Source organism: Pseudochaenichthys georgianus, chromosome 24 (assembly GCF_902827115.2).
Source record: "Pseudochaenichthys georgianus chromosome 24, fPseGeo1.2, whole genome shotgun sequence".
Lineage (NCBI taxonomy): Eukaryota > Metazoa > Chordata > Actinopteri > Perciformes > Channichthyidae > Pseudochaenichthys > Pseudochaenichthys georgianus.
In genome coordinates, this window is record NC_047526.1 from 14,496,672 (window position 1) to 14,519,556 (window position 22,885).

Consider the following 22,885-nt stretch of genomic DNA (forward strand, 5'->3'; position numbering starts at 1 on the left):
TACATTACGTTTGTAAAACTAAAGGTGATCTCTCATATCACACATGTAACAGCTGTCAGTTAGCACCAATTACTGTGATTTGATGTAATAACAACTTGGTGACAAACAGCTACTGATATGCTGCATTGATCTACCCACAGGAGAGGCCCCATTTCTGCTGTTTTCAACAAGTGCATTATGAAAGAAGAGAAATGCTGTCTTCTTAAACGCTTTGTGTTTCAGTGACTGAAGAGTGCCATAATAAATGCATGTCGTTTTTATTGATTTTAAAGGCCACATTATTTTCCACAATTCCAATCGAAGTTAAACAGGACAACCAGTGTTTCAAAATCTTCCACAAAGTCAAAGTATTGTTATTTTTAAAAACAAGTGGCAATATTTACAGAGGTTATTTTCATAGATACAATATATGGCTAATAGCTTTTCTCTTGATTGCTTGTGACTCATCAGCTTTATCTGCATATTAGTGAGTGAACTACCAAACACACAGAACACTACAGCAAAGACATCAGACACGGTGGTATCTACCAACAACATAAAGTGCTACTAAACATTATTCACTCAGTTCCTAACGGAAAACAGGAATTTCAAAAAAGGGATACATTCATCCAACTAGCTCTTTTTAAAAATGTAAAGACATAAGTTAACACATACATTTTACAGTTAATGAAGCAGTGTCTTGTCTGATCCTATTTAGGAAAAAATATTAAACATACACTGAATGGTTTAACGTTTTGGAATTACATAATCTGCTGAGTTTTTTATTTATATTTGCATAAAACAGATCAGTAATAAATGACAACAACAAAAGCACATTATTTGATTAAATCTCAACATCCTGTTTCGGACAAGGAGGAATGTAGTTGACGGAAATTCATCTTCGAAAACATAATGTCAAAACTGAATGTGGGAGTTAATTTGGTTCATACATTCAGCAGGTCAAATAATGCTTTCTCTTGTGTTTCTTCATACCGAAGCACCCGTGTACTTCTCTCGATAGTATGTAAAAAAGTCCTCTGAGTTTTGTGACAACATACAAAAAAAGAGCAGCATCCAGCTATGTGACTAACTGAGGTCAAACCATTGGCTTTCTTTAGCTACAGCAAGACAGGGCTATTCGGATTCAAGCTCAGGTTCCAGTTCCTTTTCTACGTCTATCCACGAGCGTTTCTTTGCACTGGGGAAATCCTTTCCTAAAGAGCCTCGGGTTAGCGGCCGATAATCGCTGACTTCTCCGTGCCTGGTGGTGGTTGCAGGACTTTCCTCTGGGCTTTTAAAACAATAGGTTTGTCTGACCGGGCTGTGCTTGTAGGAACTAGATGGACTACTTCCTGCTTTCACACCCGGAGGACTCCATAGCTGTATTGTCTTTTTCTTCGGAGGCCTTCCTCTGCCTCGCTTCACCAGTAGGGGGTTGTCGCTAACAACTCCTGGAGAGTCATCAGCTTGCATCTCGCTCGATGCCACAGTCCTTTTTTCACTTAGTGTCTCTTCAACCCCAGTAGATGTTTTACTTTTACTCAGATTTACGCCAGTGTCCTCTTGCAAACCATTTTGTAAAAAAGCACCGCAAGGGGGAAGGGAGTTCTTTCGAGGCCTGCCTCTGCCTCGGCGTACTACGGGAGGAATGACAGGGGAAGGAATGATGTTTACTAGCTGAAAACTCAAACAAGCAGTCGGCAGCGTTTTGTCCACGCGCTCAGCTGGGCCCCCCTCCTGGCTTTTCTCCACAGCCTGCGGAGTCCCCGAAGGCACAGAGATTGATTTAAGCAGGGTGAGCTCCACCGGGGCGGGCATTGGACCTGAAGACTTTGGTTTAGAGTTGGAGGGTTGTACGGTTTGGTCGTCCTCAAAATCACAACTGTTTTCGACATCTATAAAGAGCTCATGATCAGACATGCTCTTGTCTTGGTTCTCTGATGACTCCACTTTAGGAGGGTGGACATCAGCTGAAGGGCTGCCTCCATCTTCCTCTCCTTTCTGCCTGGGTTGCATGACCGTGAGTGTGTAGAAGCCATGTCCAACTGTGAGAAAAGAGGTTAAATATATATATAAATAAAGATGATTTGACTCTGGCATTAAATGATGGCTAAAGCCAGATGTTTTCACTCACGTGGTTTCAGAGATGAGGGAAGTATGATTCTGCCAGTCTTGGAGCGAATCAGAGGAAGAGCAATGGGCTTTGGAGGCTCTGCAGGTTTTTCTTTTGGTCTAAATGTAGGCACGTGTGTGGACTTGGGCTCGGACTCGGACTTGAGATTAGTGTTACAGACCTGGGCCAGGGACTCAAGTACCTGCAGAGGGTCCTCACTTTTCTGAGGAGCGGCTGGTAGTGAGTGTACCCGTTGAGGTATGACTTTCAGTTCACTGGGTTGAGCAGGAGTGCTTTGTAAAACGGGCTTAAGCAGGGACATAATCTTCATGTGCGCTGCAATCTGAAGAGGGTTAGCCTGAGACGGAAGGTTAGCCTGAGACGGAAGGTTAGCCTGAGACAGAAGCTTCTGGAAGTCAGGGTGTGCCCGGCGTCTGGGCTGGAGCTCCGCCTTTAGAGCAGAGGTTCTCAGATCGACAGCTTTGGACTGGAGGAGATTGGAAAAGTAAGGCAATTCCTTCATCTTATCTCTGATCTTTTGCCTCTGGCAGATCTCATTCAGCTTTTGTTTGATCAGCATGTCCGGCTTCCCTAAAGAAGAACACACACAAGTTTCAGTAAAGAGACCCAGTGCTATCACCCATTTTGTAAATGCTGTTAGGCATAGGAACAACTGTGCCACGCTCTTTTAGATAGAGACCCCGACATCATTTTTATTTGACTTTTTCTGATTAATTTTCACGTAGGCAAGGCAATTAACTGAAAGTGCCGCAAAGTCGCAGGGGTTGGACTTCACTCAAGTGTGAGAAGAGTCGAGCCATAAGACGATGACAGGAATCGTTTCCCAAGTACTTTGAATTTAAACCCAATGGGATTATGGAAACTGATGTCAATGAAGAATGTATAAAATGTTGGTATGATATATGGCTGAGTGAAGCGGTGTGGGTCAGAAAATGAGGGGAAACATGCTCTTCACCGTGAAATCCCTACTTGGAGGAATGAACGCTAACCAGTTCAGTCGTTTCACAGGATTACCTTTGTGGACATAACACTCTTCAACTTATTTTCTACAATGGATTTTCAATTAAACAGTATATAGATCAGAACAAAGGGAGAAATAGTAATACAAAAAACGACATGCAACCACAAAAATGGAACCTACCAGACAACACAGAAAGCTCCTTTATATAAAGAGACTGCATCCGACTCAGCATCATCTTCTTCTCCTGCAGACTTCTAGACTCCACAACCAGATGATTGATCTCTTGTTGGGCCTGCAAACAGGATACAACAAAACAAACACATTGAGTAAAGACCACGAGGGCAGCTAAACACGCATACTCTCAGCCATACATTTATTTGAAATAGGCTCTTTTTGTTGGGAAGTCATTCTTTGTTCTTCTTTAATGCTAATGAGTGGCACACTTCATTGAATATACTTTAGTATAACACTTGATGTGGACATTAGAGGGCATTTCATTAAGCTGTTTCTATTGTCAATCACAATTCAGTTGAATTTCCACAGCTATGTGAAGTAAGAATTATTGGATTTATTCCCTATACATAACCACACGTTTTTTTTTAAGTAAGATTGGCAAGTTTTGGTTTGATGTGCAAATTAAACTAATGAACTTGCAGGAGTAGAAATACAAATGTTCTGTAAATGTTCCCCACTGTATTATTTATCTAAAAGCCGTTAAAAACTTGGGATAGGGTCCTACATACAAACACTATTTCCTGTTCAAATTGTTATTTCACATAGGAGATGTTTTTGTCTAAACGTCTTGTACTGGTTGTACGTGTGCTGGAGGAATATGAGGCTAAGCGAGGATAAGGAACTGACCATTGAGAGGAGGCGGAGCCTGGGGACCCTGGGGTCGCACTTCATGATGGCCGACAGTTTGTCGAACAGGACGCGCTGCTCACAGCGTCTTTGTCTTTCTAGCACCGTGTGGTTAGTTCGCCTCTTTTTATCCTTACTCTCATCTTCTTCTTCTTCCTCGTCTGCTTTATCCTGGAACAGAGACACAGACATTGAAAGTGATACTGACACTACTTGGTACTAAATAAGATAACTGTACTTCTGAATACTAACATCGGTCCATAAACCTGTATTGCTGCTGGATAATAAACAAGCCGTACCTGAGCAGGGGGTTTCCCCGTTAGTCCAAAATGAGTCATGGAATCTCTGAAGGTAGAGAAGAAATTAAAACCACTTTGAGAGCCAACATTCAATCAAAAGCAGGACATATGCACAGGTCCACACATCACATTGCCCTTCATTCATATAATCACCCTGATTCCTTAAGGGCTTTGCGGACAGCTTTTTTCATTTCAGCGATGGCCTTTCCTTGTCCTGCTTCTTCTACCGTCTCAATGTCCACTTCCGCGTCCTGAAGGATACAACATTAAGCATGCAGTTTTAAGAGATATAACAATAACTAAAAGTAAAACAATCACAGATTTATTTGCAGATTTTTTGTATATAAAATTCATTGTTATTCACATTTGATCTCTATCAAACTGTTGTGGTGCTGCATCATTATCCCCGCCTACAAAAATTATTTTAGGACTTAGAAAATGTCTTTGTTTGTTACAGATGATCTTAATATCTATCTTAATAATCATAATTAGTAATTTCTTTCCAAATAGTGCAGCCCTAATCAAAAACAATATTTCAATTGGAGAAACAAATGTTTGCCTGAATATGAAGACATTTGGTATTCCTCACACTTACATCCTCCCCACAGTAGTCTGAGGTGTCGGAGGTGTCGGAGCTGTCCGAGTCCTCTGAAGCGTTCTCCACCTGACTGATGTTGCTTTCCTCTCTCTCCACTTTTGGAATCTTCTCAGCACCATCTTTCTCCACCATTAGTGGAGCATGAACCTCATATGGGGGTTCAGGCTCCACTAATTTGCTCCTTAATAGATCCCTAGATCCAGTAACGGCATCCAAACAAGACAATGGTGCATGTGAACCCCGACCTTTGATCAAATTTAACAAAATCTCTTTTTGCGAAAGGGCTTTATTCACTCCACTGTTTGTGGTGTTCTCAGATTCTGGTGCAGGCTTTGGGAGCTGAATGAGGGTGAAGCCCCCGGGCAGCTCGACTCCTGGCAGGTTGGGGCCTGAGGTGCTCTGGTTATCTGGAGGGCAGATCCTGAATGAATAGGTCCCGCTCTCTCCTAAGAAGCTGGGGGTCTTCAGTGATGGTGAGACGGTGAGAGATACAGGGGAAGACGAGGAGGTGTTCTTGAAGGGGTTTACAGAGCCGCGCGCTCCAGTGATGAAAGGGGTGGTAAAGGGGATGCTGTGTGCATACTGCGGCATGTTGACAAATCCCTTTTTCCAAAAGCATGGAGGGAATTGCTGAGCTGAATAAACAAACAGCAGAGGGCAGAATGGTGAGACAAAGAAACAGTTATCCAATTCCAACATACCATTCTTATATCTCTAGACCTTTAAATAATTTAATCTATAAAGCTAAACCCTGGGTAACCCTTAGGGCTTTAGAGCGATGCAGGAATGAGACCAAGACCATGTTTAGCTTCTTGGTGTTGAAGGGTAGTCATTCGACTGTGGTGTTTGTTAATAGCCTAACGTTAGCTTTTTACTTCTGGTGATTGACTTTATTCTTCAAAAATCACTTAAGTGGTGTTACTATGTGGAGATTATCCTGCAGAACAAACATAAATATCATAAAACATGTTTTCCCACAGATTTTACTTTCTGCAATATTCTGAGATCCTGTTGCTTTTTCTCATGGGTGCCATCTGATGCTAACTTCCATGTCAGCCTTCACACATATGTACAAGTCTAATAGCAATGTTTAACACATAGACAGCAGCTTGAGTGTATACATGCATTTCCTCCTTGCACTTGAGGAATCTTGCAATCAGTGGAAAAGGTAGTGCTTGTGCTGGAACAGAGAGGAGATTTGCACCTGGTGGTTGTGCTGCTGTCTTCAGATCAGTGGTTTTCCTTGCAGTGATAATCGGAGGGACTACTGTGCCGGCAGCCTTTATGTGCAGAGCTCCAGGAGTGTTGCTTTTGGTTGTAGGGTTGGACTTCTGGGAGTTTTTAAGAGAAGTGCCGCCGGGAGGGGGCAGTCGGCCTGTGACAAATGCTGCAAGGCGGTTGGCTGGATGCAGAGATCCCATGTTCCCCAGCAACAGCCTGGCCTGGTTGTAGGACTTTCCATTTACCTGTAAAAGGAAGAAAAATATATTCAGATATGACTCACTATACACTTTGTTCATGTATTACCAAATGTGGTTCCATCCAATACATGTTATGTATAATAGGCATTTTTTCTCTGACCTGTATAAGTCCAGATGCTTGGCAGCCAACCGGTTTGGTCTTGGCTCTCAGTCTGCCCGCAGGTAACACTCCGCTCAAAAAGGGTGTGACTCCATACTGCACTTCCGACTCTTCATTTTGCCCATCGTCTTCCTCTTCATCAATGCTCCCCTCATACTCATCCTCATCCTCCTCGCTGCCCGCATGTTCGTCTTCCTCAACATCACTGACTGTTGATGGTTTACTAATGTGTACCTGGGGAAAGGTGGAGCAGAAGGAGATTTAAATCAAATGAGATAAATGTCAAATTGTGCAACGAGGCCTAACGCCATATTTGAACTAAAAACTAAATAATATTCAGAGGCTGGTTTTGGGTCAGCTGTTTTTCATAATCATTGAAATATATCTTCAGTCAAGGCAAAAGCAATAACACATTAAGATGTTGTAAACAAAACATCGATTTAGGAGATAAAGACAATACTCGTACTGACAAAACAGTTATTTCTCTGGATTCTAATATGTATTTATTAAATAGATCCTGGACTTGAAACACTTGTTACTGCCCACAGATGCATCACTCGTCATAGACCTACCCTATAAGTGAAGATGGAGCCGCTGGGCTTCCGTATGAAGATCTTGGCGACGGGGCGGATGTGGTAAGGTCCTACCCAGAAGCGCTGGGAGAGCCTATTCTGATTCATGCGCCGAAATAAAGCTTTCAGGACCATTTTACGGTCCTTGGTCCATTTACACGCCGAGGAGACCTCGATTTGCTTTTTTGCCTCGCTTTCATTGGATGCAATCTTCTGAGAAGCCTTTTCCACTGGGGGAAAATGCATTATGGTTGTGTTAAGCAACAAATAGCAGAGTATCTTCAATATCACACAGTCAGGCCTGTCAGATATGCCATCCAGGCAATAGAAGGAAAGCATAACAAGTGCAAAAGAATACTTGGGAGTAAAATATTTGAGGATTTCAGTTGCTGGTTAATTTTTAACATCAAATGATGTATTATATATTTTCTTTGCTTCCTCACCTTCTTTCTCAACACTCGGTAGATTTTTGAGGCAGTTTGTCGGCTGGTCATCAGTGGTGTTCTCCTGGGGTTTAGCTGCAGGGTTTGCTGTAGAAGTATCAATGAGCATGGGCTCGAGGGACAGCACAGGGGGAGGCTTGGAGTTGAACGCTCTTACACGTGCGCATGTCATCATGCTCTCCAAGTATTTATACACTGGATCCTTATCCTCTTCTCGTATCTGCAATCATGATTTAGATTTCAATTTTGAATGACAAAAAAAAGGGATAAAAGCTTAAGATTCTTACACTTAGAAAATAACAGCTATTTCACTACAATAAGCTGAAATGTTTTGGTAAAGCATGTATTAAACCTAATAAGAGAGAAATGTAGTTTTACCGGTTGGTTAGTCCGAGATACGACACCACGTTTTAGGAACTTCACAGGGGAAAGCCCCGGTGGAGCACACTTGGGGGTGAAGATTGGATCTGGATCCTCACTGTGAATGTTGTAGTTCCACAGTTTCTTAGAGTGCGAGCCCGGGCGAGGCTGGACCACATGTTCAATATTAGTCACAGCTGGGGAAAGGGGGGATAAAACCATCATTACAACTATGGAGATATTGAAGGTTGTGACCAAACTTAGAAAGGCTAAAAAGGTTTGCGTTCTATAGTTCTGTAATAAAAAGGTAAAACCGTTGCATTCCTTTTAAATGATGTTATGAATGAAACGATGCAGTGATCCAATTGCTTAAAATGATATCAAAAATAGTCAAAGATCCAATCTATTCACTTCCAATCGATTTGAAAACATACATTTTATAGATATAGAACAAAATGGAGAAATGATATACACTGAACACAAATATAAACGCAACACTTTTGTTTTTGCTCCCATTTTTCATGAGATGAACTCAAAGATCTAAAACATCTTCTACATACACAAAATAATCATTTCTCTCAAATATTGTTCACAAATCTGAAAAATCTGTGATAGTGAGCACTTCTCCTTTGCCGAGATAATCCATCCCACCTCACAGGTGTGGCATATCAAGATGCTGATTAGACAGCATGATTATTGCACAGGTGTGCCTTAGGCTGGCCACAATAAAAGGCCACTCTGAAACGTGCAGTCTTGCTTTATTGGGGGGGTCTGGGGGGGTCCGAAAACCAGTCAGTATCTGGTGTGAGGGGTAGGGTTAGGGTTAGGGTAATGTTGTGAATCGAGTGGCCCATGGTGGTGGGGTTATGGTATGGGCAGGCGTATGTTATGGACGACGCACACAGGCCACTCGATTCACAACATTACCCTAACCCTACCCCTCACACCAGATACTGCCTGGTTTTCGGACCCCCCCAGACCCCCCCAATAAAGCAATAATGCACGTTTCAGATTGGCCTTTTATTGTGGCCAGCCTAAGGCACACCTGTGCAATAATCATGCTGTCTAATCAGCATCTTGATATGCCACACCTGTGAGGTGGGATGGATTATCTCGGCAAAGGAGAAGTGCTCACTATCACAAATTTTTTCAGATTTGTGAACAATATTTGAGATAAATGGTTATTTTGTGTAAAATGTTTTAGATCTTTGAGTTCATCTCATGAAAAATGGGAGCAAAAAAAACAAGTGTTGCGTTTATATGTTTGTTCAGTGTAAATACAACGTGATCTTACAGTAAACCGGTTGGATGAGTTCTTCGCGCTCCCCCTCTGCCAGGTGCTTGGTGATCTTGCGTTTGAAGCATGTGCAGCCCAACATGCAGTCAGTCCTCCGGCAGTGGAAGGGTCCTCTGTTGAGGCGCTCCAGGCTGGAGCACACGCAGCCCAGAGTGCAGAACTCCTTACCACATTCGGATCCGACACTTTGGATATTTGGAATATGCTGCACTTTCACCATCTGCTTGGACTGCATCTGATTCAAAGTAAACAAAACTCATCAAAACTATTTTAAATATGACAAGAATGACACTGTAAAAGAACAATATAAAGTGTGTTGCATACCTGTTTAGACAGGATGACAGACAGAGCCACTGACAGCCTGTTTGGAGTCAGCTGGGTTCTGCTCAAACCCTGGTTCTGCGCATCGAGCTCCATGTGCCACAGTTTGAGCTGGAACTTGGTAAAGATGGGTTTGTGCATCATGTGACTCTGCAGGAAGCTCACTGCTGCTTTCTGGCTGACCCCTGTCTGATGTGTAGGGAATCTGAAGAGGCGGGAGGAAATGAGCCGATTACAATGTACTCTTTTTTTTTTTACGCAAGGGAAAATATGTATGACTATTAGGGCTGTCAACAAAAATTAACGCCACTAATTATTTGAACGCGATTAACGCATGTGTATTTGTTGTCCTCGGCTGCGCCGTAGTTTCAGAGCGCATCGAGTTTTTAAAATACCATCTACAAGCTGATGCTGACAGCCCCGCTCCTGCCGTCCGCTAGCGGCAGACCACACTTCCACGCTCACCGGCAGGCACCGACTGGCCATTGGGAGGACCGGGAGGGTGTGTGTATGTGTGGCGCGAGCGAGAGAGAACGTGCATACCTTACGTGTATTGTTGTCGTTAGCATCTGGTGCTAGCTAGCGGCGCTAACGGATATAAGGAGCTGTTTCAATGAAAACAGAGGAGCGACATTTCGCCGACAACTGCGCCGAGCACTTGACTTTATGCAGGTAGCAGACAGTGGGACATTGTACGAAAAGTCAGCACACTCAGCACGGATAGTGCGCGCAACATGATTGAAGCGTCCAGGCAGCTCCCGTTCGAGCATATGCCTTGAGTTGCACATAGCTCCAACGATCCATCACACACACACACACAATATTTGTCATTGTTCAAATGATAATAAACAAACATTTGCATAAAGCATATTTGTCCACTCATTAGGGCTGCACGGCATTGAAAAAAACTGACATCGCGATTTCCCCCACCCCCTGCGGTATATATATTGCGGTTTTTTTAACCTGTTAAACCCCAAGGTCCCGGCGGGTACTTTACTTTACTTTTTTTTCACGACAGTGTCTCAGGGGATCGTAATATTTAAGAACCTATTAATGTGTTATACCAGATTAACGGAAATAATCTCAGCTAACTGACGATACAACCCATTTTTACCAAAACAAAACACAAGTCGCATAAGAAGCATCTCAATGACCCCTGAGCGAAAAATGCTAACGCACTTTGGCAAAGTACCCTTATTATTACTTATCGTAGCTGCACTTACAAGATATCCGATTAAAGGTGGTTCCACAGATTATTTAGGTATATAGTATCATCACCGAGTGATCTGAACTCGGACAGGGGAAGCAAACACAGACATCACAACACGTACCTTTACGTAGCTTCTAGGGGAGATGTCTCACCGTAGCTGTCAATCTGATCAAAAGACGTGTTCAATGGCATTAAAACGAGAGGAAAAAAATGCGGCTGAATCGGTTAATCCATAGGTTTTTAACATCTCTGTATAAAAAAAGGATTTAATTTATAATCCATAATTCCATTTTTATGTAAATATCGCAGAGCAAAAGTTAGCTGCTAATGGTAGCCACCAGAGTGGCTGCTGCTTCCGGTCTTGGCTATGCGGCAGTCCAGCGCAGTCATTACACACACATTACCAAATAAGGAGTGAGATTGACGTGTAGCCAAAACCGGAAGCTGCATACACTCTGGTGGCTACCATTAGCAGCTAACTGTTGTGCTCCGATTTTTACATAAAAATGGAATTATGGATTATAAACAATTGCTTCAAAGCCACAGATACATTATCGACCTATGGATCAACCGATTCAGCCGCATTTTTTGTTTCTCGTTTTAATGCCATTGAACACGTCTTTTGATCAGATTGACAGCTACGGTGAGACGATCTCCCGTAAAAGCTCCGTAAAAGGTACGTGTTGTGATGTCTGTGTTTGCTTCCCCTGTTGCGAGATCGGATCGCTTAGATACTATACTTAAATAATCTGTGGAGTCTCAGCTTTAATCGGATATATTGTATGTGCAGTTTCGATAAGTAATAAGGGTATCTTTATTTTGAATTCTGTGCTAAAGAGCGTTAGCATGTTTTTTTTAAAAATGAATAAAACCGCACGTCCCTGCGGTGTGAATACCGCGCATGCGCATACCGCGGTTATCGCCATGACACGGTATATCGTTCAGCCCTACCACTCATATGTTGATAAGAGTATTACAAACCTGAAAAATATCGCTCTAAGATACATTTAGAACAGATAAATTGCGATTAATTTGCGATTAACTATGGACAATCATGAGATTAAATATTTTAATCGACTGACAGCCCTAATGACTATACGTTAGGGGTGTAACGGTACACGTACCGAAATTATTCGGTACGGGCCCTTCGGTTCGGTACACGTGTGTACCGAAGTGTACCGAACGCATATAACTTTAAACGTAAAAAATTGAGAACGTGAACAACTTTTTGGAAGTAATCTCAGCATTCAGAGTAATTTGCACCCATTGTGATCAACGCGTCATAGAGCGAGCAAGTCATTTCATTGGACGAGCTGGTCAGAGGGATGCGTTCAAATGTAATCAGTAATTTGAGGAACTGTCGAAATGGCGAACGCAGATAAAGTTGAGCTCGAAAATCCTCCAGCATCATTGAAGTCTCCGGTTTGGGAACATTTTGGTTTCGCAGTTACGTACAAGGATGACGGACAAAGACAGGTGGACCGAACCAAAGCTGTTTGTCGGCATTGTTCAACTAACATTGGTTACGCGGCTGGCAATACATCAAACTTGCACACTCATTTGAAAAGGCATCACCCGAACGTGAATCTCACCGGTACCAAAAGACTGAAGTGCAAACCCAACTCCCACTAACATGTAGCCTCCACCGCTCGCAAAAACTTCAGACCGAGCCAAAGCTATTACAAACGGCAAATATCCTTATGTTGCCATGTTAGCAAAGCGCTACCTGGCTGTATCTGCTACCTCTGTCCCTAGCGAGAGGGTGTTCTCCACGGCAGGAGACATTGCTAGTGCCAGCAGATCTGCCCTTTCGGCAAGCAATGTGGACAAGTACATTTTTCTTTAAAAAAACATGAAAATACAATGACCAGCAAGTCATAATGTCAAACTGGCTGCTTAGGTACTAGTACAGTACAGTTCAAATACAGATAATTTCAGTTCATCGAAAAGCTGCACCTTAATGTTCATTTGATTATATTTTATATTTATTTGAGTGAATATTCATAGTTTAATAATAATTAAAAACCCTAAACTAATAGTTTATGTTTTGTGAGTACTAGTACGGTAAAGTTCAAATACAGATTATTTCAGTTTATCGAAATGCTGCACCTTAATGTTTATTTTATTATATTTTGTATTTATTTGAGTGAATACATTATTCACAGTTTAATAATAATTAAAAAAAAATATGTTATGTTTTGTGATAATTTTTTCTGCTGTACCGAAAACGTACCGAACCGAGACCTAAAAACCGAGGTACGCACCGAACCGAAATGTTTGTGAACCGTTACACCCCTACTATACGTGTTCACATTTTCCTCCAATCAGTGAATAAAGTCCACATAAAATAAAGTAAGACATTAACACAAGAGTAACCAAGTTTCTAGGATTAAAGAAATTAACCTGCATCTTTGTAAATAAATATTGCTAGTAAGAGCTGTAAAATGGTAATGTCTCGTATATGAATAACGAGAGCAAAAGAACAAATTGAGACTTATTGTAGGACACACATTTTGTAGGGATCTAGCTTTTGCATGTCATCGGTTAAGGAACTGTAATATTTTAACAACAGTAGCCGATTCATTTAAGAAATTACTTTTTAAAGGACCCGAGGGATTCAATGAAAACAGAAATACTTTGTATTTGGACCGTTCGTTTTACAAGATGTGAAATGTAGCTTTAGGCTTGAAAATGTGCTCTCAGAACACAGATGGACTGAATTGTTCTACACCAAATAAAATAGACAAATTACAACCCAAACAAAGTAAGCAAATGCTCACCTTGGGCCTGCAGGCGGTGTGGGTGAAGAAGCGGAGGGCTGTATGGACGGGGATACTGATGGAACGGGGGTGGCCGGTTTGCCCAGAGGAGGAGGCGGTGCTGCCAGGGCGGAGTAGAGAAGGGGTTTGCGGGAAAGAGGGCAGGGTCTGTTGGCCCCTACGGGAAGCTTGGAAGCATGTCGTTGATGCTTGAGTACGCTGTCCAGGGTCTTCACATAGCTGGAGCTTTTGACGGGCAGCTGATAGGCCACCGAGTCAGAGTTTGTGGTGAAGGCTGCAGAGCGTTCGCTGATATACTGCGCCTCGCTTTCCAAGTACTCATCCAACATGTTGCTGCAGAACGCAGACAGGTTCTTCTTTGGTCCTTCAGGAGAGAAGGAATGGAGACAATTATGTCATATACTATCAAGGAGGGTTGTTAAATCAGATCCTTACATGTGGCTGGTTATAGTGCAGTTTATCATTTGGTTATCAAACTGACTACTATTAATCCCGTTGCATGATAAAAGGGAACTATAATAAGACAAGAGAACCTTACCTTCACATTTAGGAGGAGACGTGTCTTTGCTTCTTATGAACTTGTTTCTCCATCCCTTTATTTTTGTCACGTCGCTTGTCTTTCCCGTCCGTGAGATGAAGGATAATCCCTCCCCTGCGAAGGAAACATAATGCGTTACACTTCCATTAAAGACACAGTGTGTTAATATGGGATGTTTCACAATGTTTAAGTGCTAAAGTGGAATAGAGAACTACATGTATTTAAGTAAACAGTATGTTCATTGATAGAAAATCAGCTGGCCAACAATATATATCAATAGGTGCGTTCACACCGCAGTACTTTTCCCACTTTAGTTCCGATATAGTTCCGAAATGTCGCTTTCACACCAAAAAGAGCCGGAACTAAATGAGTTCATGAGAACCTTTTTACCCCTTTTTGCTAGAGAGCAGGGACTTTCGTGGGAGAAAAAGGTTCCTATGTCTGGATTGGCTGGGCGGATTGCAAAACCACGCCCCGTAAAACTCCAAAAACGTTTTCTGAAGCCGCCATTTTATTATCCTCGCATTAGCATTAGCCCAGCGCACAAACGCAGAGAGACTAACTTATGGCAACACAAAAGAAAACATGGGAGCGGTGGAGATGAGGAGGTGTCGGCGTTCTGGCGATTTACTCGGAAGGCTTCAGTAGAAGCTGCTGTACGATCTGTACTTAGTTCATGAGAACTAAAGAGTTCTGATGAACCTTTGTGGGAAAAGTACCGTGGTGTGAAAGCGCCTACAGTAGTAAAGCACTTCCTGTTCACAGTAAGCTGCGACTCCCTGGGTTCAATCAAGTTTTTATTAGTGGGAAGCAAATCTCAGTCATTGCCCTTAGTTTAGACACCTCTCTGAGAATAATATGCACAGGCTTGTCTTTTCAAAAGTAGGTGTTCTAAAAACTGCATATTGCCAGACCCCTGTTTTCCTGTTTTATGTTGATATCTGGCAATAAATCGAAACACAAACAGACAACTTTTAGAAGCTTTACCATGTTCTCAAAGATCCTTTAAGGCTTTAATCTGACAAACTACAGATGATGCAGGAAGAGGCCATTATCACTCAGACTATCGTAATTTATCCTACTAAATACATTAGGCTATGTTATGAATGTGCTGTCTAAATTGAGAGAGAAGCAGAAAGAGAGAGATAGGTAATCGTACCGTTAAAAAAAACCGTTGTAATATAAATGTGTTTAATCATTCTTGACCTTAAATCTTCAATGCTCTAACTGGGTATAAACTGAGTCATTATCCTTGCATTGAGTAAAACAATTAACCGTATCATTTAAAAAGCAGTAGTTATTTAGCAGTAGTGCCATTTCATTTATAATTATGTTCAATTATAAAACGTATTCCTAATTGAACATGACCTTGGTCGAAACACACATCTAAAACATTGACAAATTATTCCTGCATTAAAAAGGTCACTCTGCCAACAAAAGATACGTCAAGACTGTTACAAATATAATAAAGTGATCATATAGTCCGGAGATAAACGGTCCAAACAGAGCTAATTAAATGCCCCCAAAAAAAGCATTTTCTTCAAAAAACCTGCACAAACATTCAAAGATGAATCCAACTCACCACCTTGAGACAGAGCCGAGGCGTTGCCTTGATCTTTTAGATTTGGGGGAGGTAGCGGCAGACGAACCCCCAGATACTGCAGGTCGATGGACCTCATTGTGTCTAGGGAGCTCAATTTCATACCCACTAAAAACAGATTAAAAAAAAAGTAATTAAACAACAGACAAATATCTACACTTCCTTACTTTCTATGACCTACTCAAACACTAGGATGTTTATCCCGATGTGTATGAACTCACCCTCCTGGAGAACCGGATGGATGACCTGTCTGTGTTTGAGGATCGCGAGGTCCCGCAGCAGGATGGCCTCCGAGCGGGATATCTGCTCCTCATCTGTCTCTGGAATCACCTCGACTGAAACAACACAGAAATGTAGTCAAAGATTGTGCACATTACATTTGAATAAATAGAAAGTGGTGACAAGAGGTGAATGTAGGATTTTCACAACAATCAATATAGGTATAACATTTACAGTACAGCAGAAGTGCATAAAAGCATTCGTTACAGACGTCAGCCAAATGAAAGAAATCTTTTAAATGCTTACCTTTTTCCTCCCACTGCATTGGTGTCGTTAGGGAAACTGGAGATGCTGATGGTGTGCTATTGCCCGGCATGTCCCTGATGTGAACGTCAAGAGCTTCCTGTCGCACAGACCAAAAGTTAAAGCTTATATACTTTGCAGAATTTTTACAAATGTGCACCAAAAATCACTCTTTCAACAACAAACCCCCTCTTATGATTGCAGAGACTACACACGCAATCAAACATAAATCCTTAGGAGACATGGAGATAAGTAGAGTACAGAGCATACAGTGTTTTACCTTTGAGGTAAATGACACAAACAGCAGGCCCTCCACATCATCCAGCTCTGGTTGCATAGCGACAGTCAATGATGGGCTGAGCAATACCGTGGGGGGTGCAGCCACAGCTTTCCATTCTCTTCCCCGCGAATTTGCCCAACGTTTGTTCATCCTTTTCTTCCTCTTGCGGTCCCCGGTGGAAGAACTCGGGCTAGGTGTTAAGGAAGTGGGTGTCATCGCCATTGGTCTAGGCTTTAGTTGATGCAGCTTGGGTGATATATCGACAGCGAGGGTTTCTTCCTTGGGTTTCACAAGTCGTCGTTGTTGAAAAAGCACAAGCTCACCGAGGGCATGTTTGCCTCTTATACAGGGGACATATGCCAAATCCTTCTTGGAAGGGTAGGACATTATGGGCTTCAGGACCAGCCTGGTGAACATATGCTCGTTTGAGACGGTAGCAGGGATGCTGGGATCCTTTGAGCTGCAAGAAAGTAAAAAGAAGCACTGTTTAAAGACACTAAACAACTAAGAAATACAAAATGGTATTTATAAACCTATTGTGATGGCACAGTAACATGTGTGTGTTACATTGGGTAATTCCAGCAGTTTAAGGTGATGATGAAAGACCACCTCCACAACCAGAAACAATGATTTTATACTATTTGTCTTTAATACCAGCAAAGGTATTTCACTACATTTGACTATTATAACCAGTGTGACAACAATCTCCTACACCCGATGATGCCGTCATGCATAACAAGGGCAGATAGAAAGACTCCTGTTTGCAGCAAAACCTCAAATAGAAAGTGTGAGACGAAGACACCAAAAAGAAAACAGTGGATTGCTATCCAAAGACTCAGCAATAAACAATGATTTATAAATGAATTGCAAGTATTAAGTCTGTATAATCCTTAATTGTGGTTGAAAACGTAAAATGGGTGTCAATTCAAATGAATGGTTTCTTTTGTGTGTTGTTAAGCAAATGTCCCGTTTCAGTTTCCTCTCTTCAATTTGGTTACAAGGTCTTTCTGTGATCCCTGATCATCTTGTGTTGAGTCTAAGGTGATCCTATTATTCTATCTATCAACCGTAAATATAGCCGTTCCTTAAAATTACATGTCAGAATTAATTTATCTTAAAGACATTTTAGGTGAATGATTAAATTGAGGTTCCTTTGACGAGCTGGACACAGCAGTGGAAGAATGTGAATACATGAAAACACAAACCAACATTATTCACATATGAAATACAACCAAAGCATTTATTTATATATGATAATGTTGTAAATGACAGAGCTTTTCAAAAAGTTGAACATAATATAATGCCATATGTAGATATATCCCCTGGCCACAATGCAATCCAGTACAGCAACTATATCCCATCTTGACCTTTACTGTGCGCAAAACACAGACTGGCAAGAATCTGTGTATAAAAACCACGGTCTACAAACAAAAGGTATGTGCCATTTGTTGTTAACTTGTCTTATATTATTTGAAAACATAATTAAATGAAGCTGAAAATTACAACCCCGATAATAAACATATAATTAACTGAATACCTCCTTGACAAGATAAAACAAACCTGGCCATTTTCATCTTAAAATAAATGGTAAAGAATTGCCTTAGATTCTACAGTTGCACATAAGAAAACTGCCAATAAGTGTGTGTGTGTGTTTCATACCGAACAAAAATGTAATAACTTAAAAAAATCTTACCTCAGATTGACGACCTCCTTGTTCTCGTTAAGTCCAGCAGCAGGTTTTAGAATCGGCTGAGGCTCCATCTTAACCACAGGTGAAGCCTCAGTAGTAACCAGGTGAGCGTCCATATTCTCTAAAGGTTGAGCGACAGTAGAAAGCAGAGGAGTGTCTGTCTGTTCCACGGGTTGAGTCTCTGTGTTTACCAGGTGAGTGTCCTTCTTTTCCACAGGTTGAGCCTCTGTGTGTACCAGGTGAGTGTTCATCTTTTCCACGGGTTGAGCCTCTGTGTTTACCAGGTGAGTGTCCTTCTTTTCCACGGGTTGAGCCTCTGTGTTTACCAGGTGAGTGTCCGTCTTTTCCACGGGTTGAGCCTCTGTGTTTACCAGGTGAGTGTCCGTCTTTTCCACGGGTTGAGCCTCTGTGTTTACCAGGTGAGTGTCCGTCTTTTCCACGGGTTGAGCCTCTGTGTTTACCAGGTGAGTGTCCGTCTTTTCCACGGGTTGAGCCTCTGTGTTTACCAGGTGAGTGTTCATCTTTATTACATCTGTAGTAATCCGGTTTAGGCGGGGGTTGTTTCCTTCTTCCCTAAAGCCTTTTGCAAACGGATTGTGATTGATTTTCAGCTGGGTGATCCGGAAGTTCTGATAGGTCGTGACAGCCATGAATTCGGTTTGTGGAAACGTAAAGGTCATGCTCTCTGGTCCCATAACCACAGGCTGGTCGGGTGAGGGTGCGTTCCCATCTGGTAACGGTATGACGTGGAGCCTCGGAATGTAGCGATGCATGGAGTGTAGGATTATATGGCCTTCCTGGTCATGGGAACAATTGGTCAGCTTGAGTTTGTAGAAAGACACCAAGCTACCCATCCACTCCGAGCCTAGACTGGGTGAGTAATGGTGGGCAAAGGCCCGGATCATCGTCTGGGACTGGTGCTCTGCTGGTCCAGAGGCCTCCCATTTAAACGAGTTCCAGCGGTACCTGTACTGGTCCGATGGAGCTATGGAAAGGACCAGACTGTATCGCTGATCAGGATCCAGGCCAGATAGGCGATACCGGCAGTACGGGAACATGCGGCGGCCCTGTTTAGTGAGAATCATCTCAGTTCCGCAGCTGTTGAACTGCTTCCACACGCTGTTATTCTCCAGAGTGACGCTGGCACCTTTGAAGGTGAGCAAAGTAGGAAAGACCTGTTCAGGGTCCGTACTGCCAAATGTGTTAGATGACGACACAGAAAACGGGAGTGGTGGGGATTGTGATGTGGGGACATGGCTTGTTTCTGTGCATGTCAGGGAGTCTGATGCTGATGCAATATGTGAAGTAGCTGGGCTTGTTTTAACAGTTCCTTCAAAGGTAGTGGGTGATGTTGCAGTAGGCTTTGCTGGGCTGGCTTCAGCAGGCGAAGAGAGAGCGGAGCTAAAATCATTACTTGCCATGGAGACAGCTTTTTCCTCAATCGTTGTCTCACTAGGTACGTTAGCTCTCATAGTGGTTGGATCAAGAGGAGTTGAAGAAGGGACAACAGGAGGAGGAGGAGGAACTGAGGAGGGAATGTCACTGGAGCTCCCCTCCTCATGCTCCATAGGGTGGGGGTCCTCCATTGATGCGAGTTCAGAGTCTGTGGCAGGCATCACCAATAGATGTGGCGGTCACAATTCATTTGATACCTAATGACAAAATAATAACAGAGTTATATGTATAGCGTGGTGATTTACATTTCCTACCTTATTAAACATAATTGCTAAAATCACACAAAACATAATAAAAAAAGAGAGAAGATAAATGTGACAACTAAATAAAAACCACATTTAAAAAACATTTTACAAAAGTATTTTACTGGTCATCCAAGTAGAGCAAACACTGACAGAAAATAACCAAACGTGGTAAATGTAAAAGCAAGAAATAACAATGTTCGCATTCAATACACCTAAAAGAGTGTCGATAGATCTACTATTATCAAATTGAAAAAATAAGCCACAAACTCACTTTACAACATCCTTTAACTATATCTCCAACCCTTTTCATATAGCAACAATACTTCAGAGAGCTATTGAGTGCTGACATGTTTCAAGCTAGTTGTAGCATTAGTGGTGTTACAACAGTGTGCTAGCTGTAGAAATTACGGTTATGGAAATATGTTGGATATTTTGGCTGCTCATAAACATGTCTTAATGGATAGTGCATACACATTTACTTTAAAATCAAGAAATTAAATGACTGCAGGCTACATCAAAGTATTGGTTTCATATGACACGTAAGTATTATTAATATTGTTTGTATATGGTGTGAAATTCATATTTTGTAATGCATAAAACACCCAACCTAATATCAAGATGTCCATGGTTTGTAAGATTCATACAACAGCACATTGTATCCCAATAGAATCCAACCAGAGCAATTTTAGGATAGTCGTATGCTCCTGAAAAATAAATTAGCTACTAATGGACAAAATATAATTTATTTACAACCATTGGCCATATCCTTCTATGAGCTAGTGATGAGTTGTTCTACTGTGTAAGGACATATTTATAAACCTTATCTTACATGCAAGGCTTTCAAAAAAAGCCTGCTTTGTCAATGTGTTTATGCATGTGTGGCTACACATCATGAAAGCATGATTTGTTGTGATGATGTTTTTTCAGACCCTGTCTTGCAACATCAGGCAACAGAATACAATTCATAAATGAAATGAACTTCAGAGAGGTCAAAACCACAAAAACGGAGACACCAGGTAATAAAAGCAGTAGGAATTTGGTAAACACAGCATTAAAACACCAAAACAAATACGCCCCATATATTTGACCTGCAATCGTTAAAAATAACAAACATGTGACTTATTATACTAACTTAATCAAATGGCACGAAGGAAGAAATGTTTCTGTATTTTTTTTTAAGTTTAATATAATTTATTGACAGTCTGAAAAATTGGACTTTGTATTTCCTCAAGGGTGCTGCGAGACCACCTCGGTGTAACTGACCAATAGCCTGCGAGCCTGGTATCACACAGCGGAGGACATGGCTGAAGGGCTCGGACAGGCCTCGTTTTAAGTATCCAAAACACAAAACGTTTCTTTAAGTATTTATTCGGTAGCAACCGTAATAAAATTCCCAACGTCGACGACAGAGGACACGCTATCAATGTTTGCTTCATGTCTGCCTTGCCCTCTCTAGGTCAATGTATTAATCACACCAACAACACAGATGCTGTAGTGTAAAGGTGTTAACCGGTCAAACGAGTGCGCAAAATGCGTTTTTACCGGCATGTTTACCACACAAACTCCGAATCCTTCTCCCTGTAAAAACTTTTCCTCTTAAAATTATTAGTCACATGGAGAATTTAAGTTGTTTAGCAACAGCCATGTCTTCCTCACACACAACAGAGAGGAAGGCCGCCTGCTCCAGCACTCACCAAGTTAGAAAAGTTGCAGGTTTCTCTGACGCCTCACCTTTGAACGACGCATAAATGTTTACCGAGGCAACATAACGATAACGTTCCCGGTAAAACTTCAACTGTTGCACGTCGACGTCGCCTGTCGAAAGGGCCTCGGTGTGTCCCTCGAACATAAACACAAATGGAGGCCGAAAGCCACGCCACTGTGCTCGCATCGACCGACCCGAGCGTGCACGCAGAGGAGCCAAAGCGCATGCACGATATCACCCCCCTTCAATGGCGCGTGATTCCCGGGCCGCGAGGGAAGCGGGAGTCCACCATCCCGGAGATTTTTTTTCTCGCTTGTTCCCACCTCGAGCTCAGTCCGCGCGCCTGTAAGGACAACTCTCAGCAAGTTTGCGCGAGAATGTTTCGTGCGTGTGATTCCCAAGCTGAGAGAAAAGACCCGAGACTTTACCTTCATTCCTTTGTATTTCCTTCACTTCTTCTACCTTTTCGATCACATTTCCATTCTCACCCTGTCTGAAGAGCACACACACACTTCTCCTCTGCCCCTCTCGCTCACACATACAAACACACACACATCCGTGCTCTCGTCCTGTGACGTAACACGTTCACCATGGCGGTGTAGATTCAATAGCCACTGCGCAGGCTCCCTCCGCAGGACTTTATCGGACACTTCTTTCATGCCTGAATTTCAGCTTAACAAACCCCCTTTGAGAAAAGTTATTTTAGAGCAGGTGACAAACAGTGCAGGTTCCTTGTCAATACACCCCTGCAGCAAAGTATCAAAATGGTCCTACACAGACTTAACAAATAACTCATTACTTTTTTTAAACTGCTGAAACCGGACCGCAAAACAACGTCAACTGGCTTGTTCTCCAAAAAGATGGCGTTTGTTCGGTTCCGAAAAATCAAAAGTACCCTGATAAAAAGGTTACGAGGTTTTAAAATAGGCCTATCATTTATTTCCCAAAATAATCCACAGAAAATAATGTCCTAACGTGAGTTATTTTACTGAGCCACCAAACCTGCTGACAACACAATTGCTAAACAAAACAAGTCAGCACTGCAGCTTACTAAAGTCGGCTGAAATGTATTAGTGCCTTAAAATGAATGAGAAATACATTGTTATTTTTATTCATTTGAAAACACAAACGCAGCGGATAGAACGAATGGCTCGCTTCTCAATTGGTGGCCAGAGAAGGGTGGGCTCGAGCCATTTCAATAAATAAACCAGGGGGGGAAATGGCAAGCAAGCATGCATCACAGCTGTCACGTGCATGAGTGTAGACATAGGTTAACGCCAAATTAAGTGTAAAATCATCCGAGTCGTTTGTGTTTCCCTACATAATAAAGGACTTCCCGTCAAAGGTTCCAAGGTAGGTTTATGTGTAAACTCACACATATATTAAGAGAGAATTAAGGCAACATCAAGAGTAACGTGGTAGGCTATCGGGCGAGCAGGGCGGGGTCTAAACAG

At 42.1% G+C, this 22,885-nt stretch overlaps 1 protein-coding gene across 5 annotated transcripts; it reads right to left on the reverse strand.

Annotated features, from left to right (window-relative positions):
- Positions 1 to 241: 241 nt before the first annotated feature.
- magl (MAX dimerization protein MGA-like) lies at positions 242 to 22,020 on the reverse strand. 5 transcript variants are annotated; one of them, XM_034075701.1, is made up of 22 exons: positions 21,860 to 22,020; positions 18,030 to 19,678; positions 16,337 to 16,796; positions 16,060 to 16,156; positions 15,756 to 15,869; positions 15,517 to 15,642; positions 13,935 to 14,048; positions 13,397 to 13,760; positions 9,410 to 9,611; positions 9,083 to 9,320; positions 7,807 to 7,985; positions 7,429 to 7,648; positions 6,986 to 7,215; positions 6,414 to 6,647; positions 6,037 to 6,298; positions 4,830 to 5,467; positions 4,388 to 4,485; positions 4,235 to 4,280; positions 3,936 to 4,106; positions 3,255 to 3,366; positions 2,114 to 2,683; positions 242 to 2,024 (listed from the first exon to the last, which is right to left on the reverse strand). In XM_034075701.1, exons 2-22 carry the CDS (start codon positions 19,640 to 19,642, stop codon positions 1,114 to 1,116), a joined length of 6,999 nt encoding a protein of 2,332 aa, XP_033931592.1. In that variant the 5' UTR covers positions 19,643 to 19,678; positions 21,860 to 22,020; the 3' UTR covers positions 242 to 1,113. The 5 variants fall into 5 exon arrangements, with proteins under 5 accessions (XP_033931592.1, XP_033931587.1, XP_033931590.1 ...); XM_034075696.1 differs by having other exon boundaries at positions 4,235 to 4,307; XM_034075699.2 differs by having other exon boundaries at positions 4,235 to 4,307; positions 21,920 to 21,999.
- Positions 22,021 to 22,885: the final 865 nt, after the last annotated feature.

Excerpts from the sequence above, each read along its gene's own strand:
- magl (XM_034075696.1), bottom strand. The coding sequence starts at position 19,642 with ATGCCTGCCACAGACTCTGAACTCGCATCAATGGAGGACCCCCACCCT. Across the intron at positions 4,308-4,387 it reads AAAGCCCTTAAGGAATCAGG|TGGTTTTAATTTCTTCTCTA; the intron begins GTGATTATATGA and ends TGGCTCTCAAAG. Across the intron at positions 3,367-3,935 it reads GGCTCCGCCTCCTCTCAATG|GCCCAACAAGAGATCAATCA; the intron begins GTCAGTTCCTTA and ends TCCTGTTTGCAG.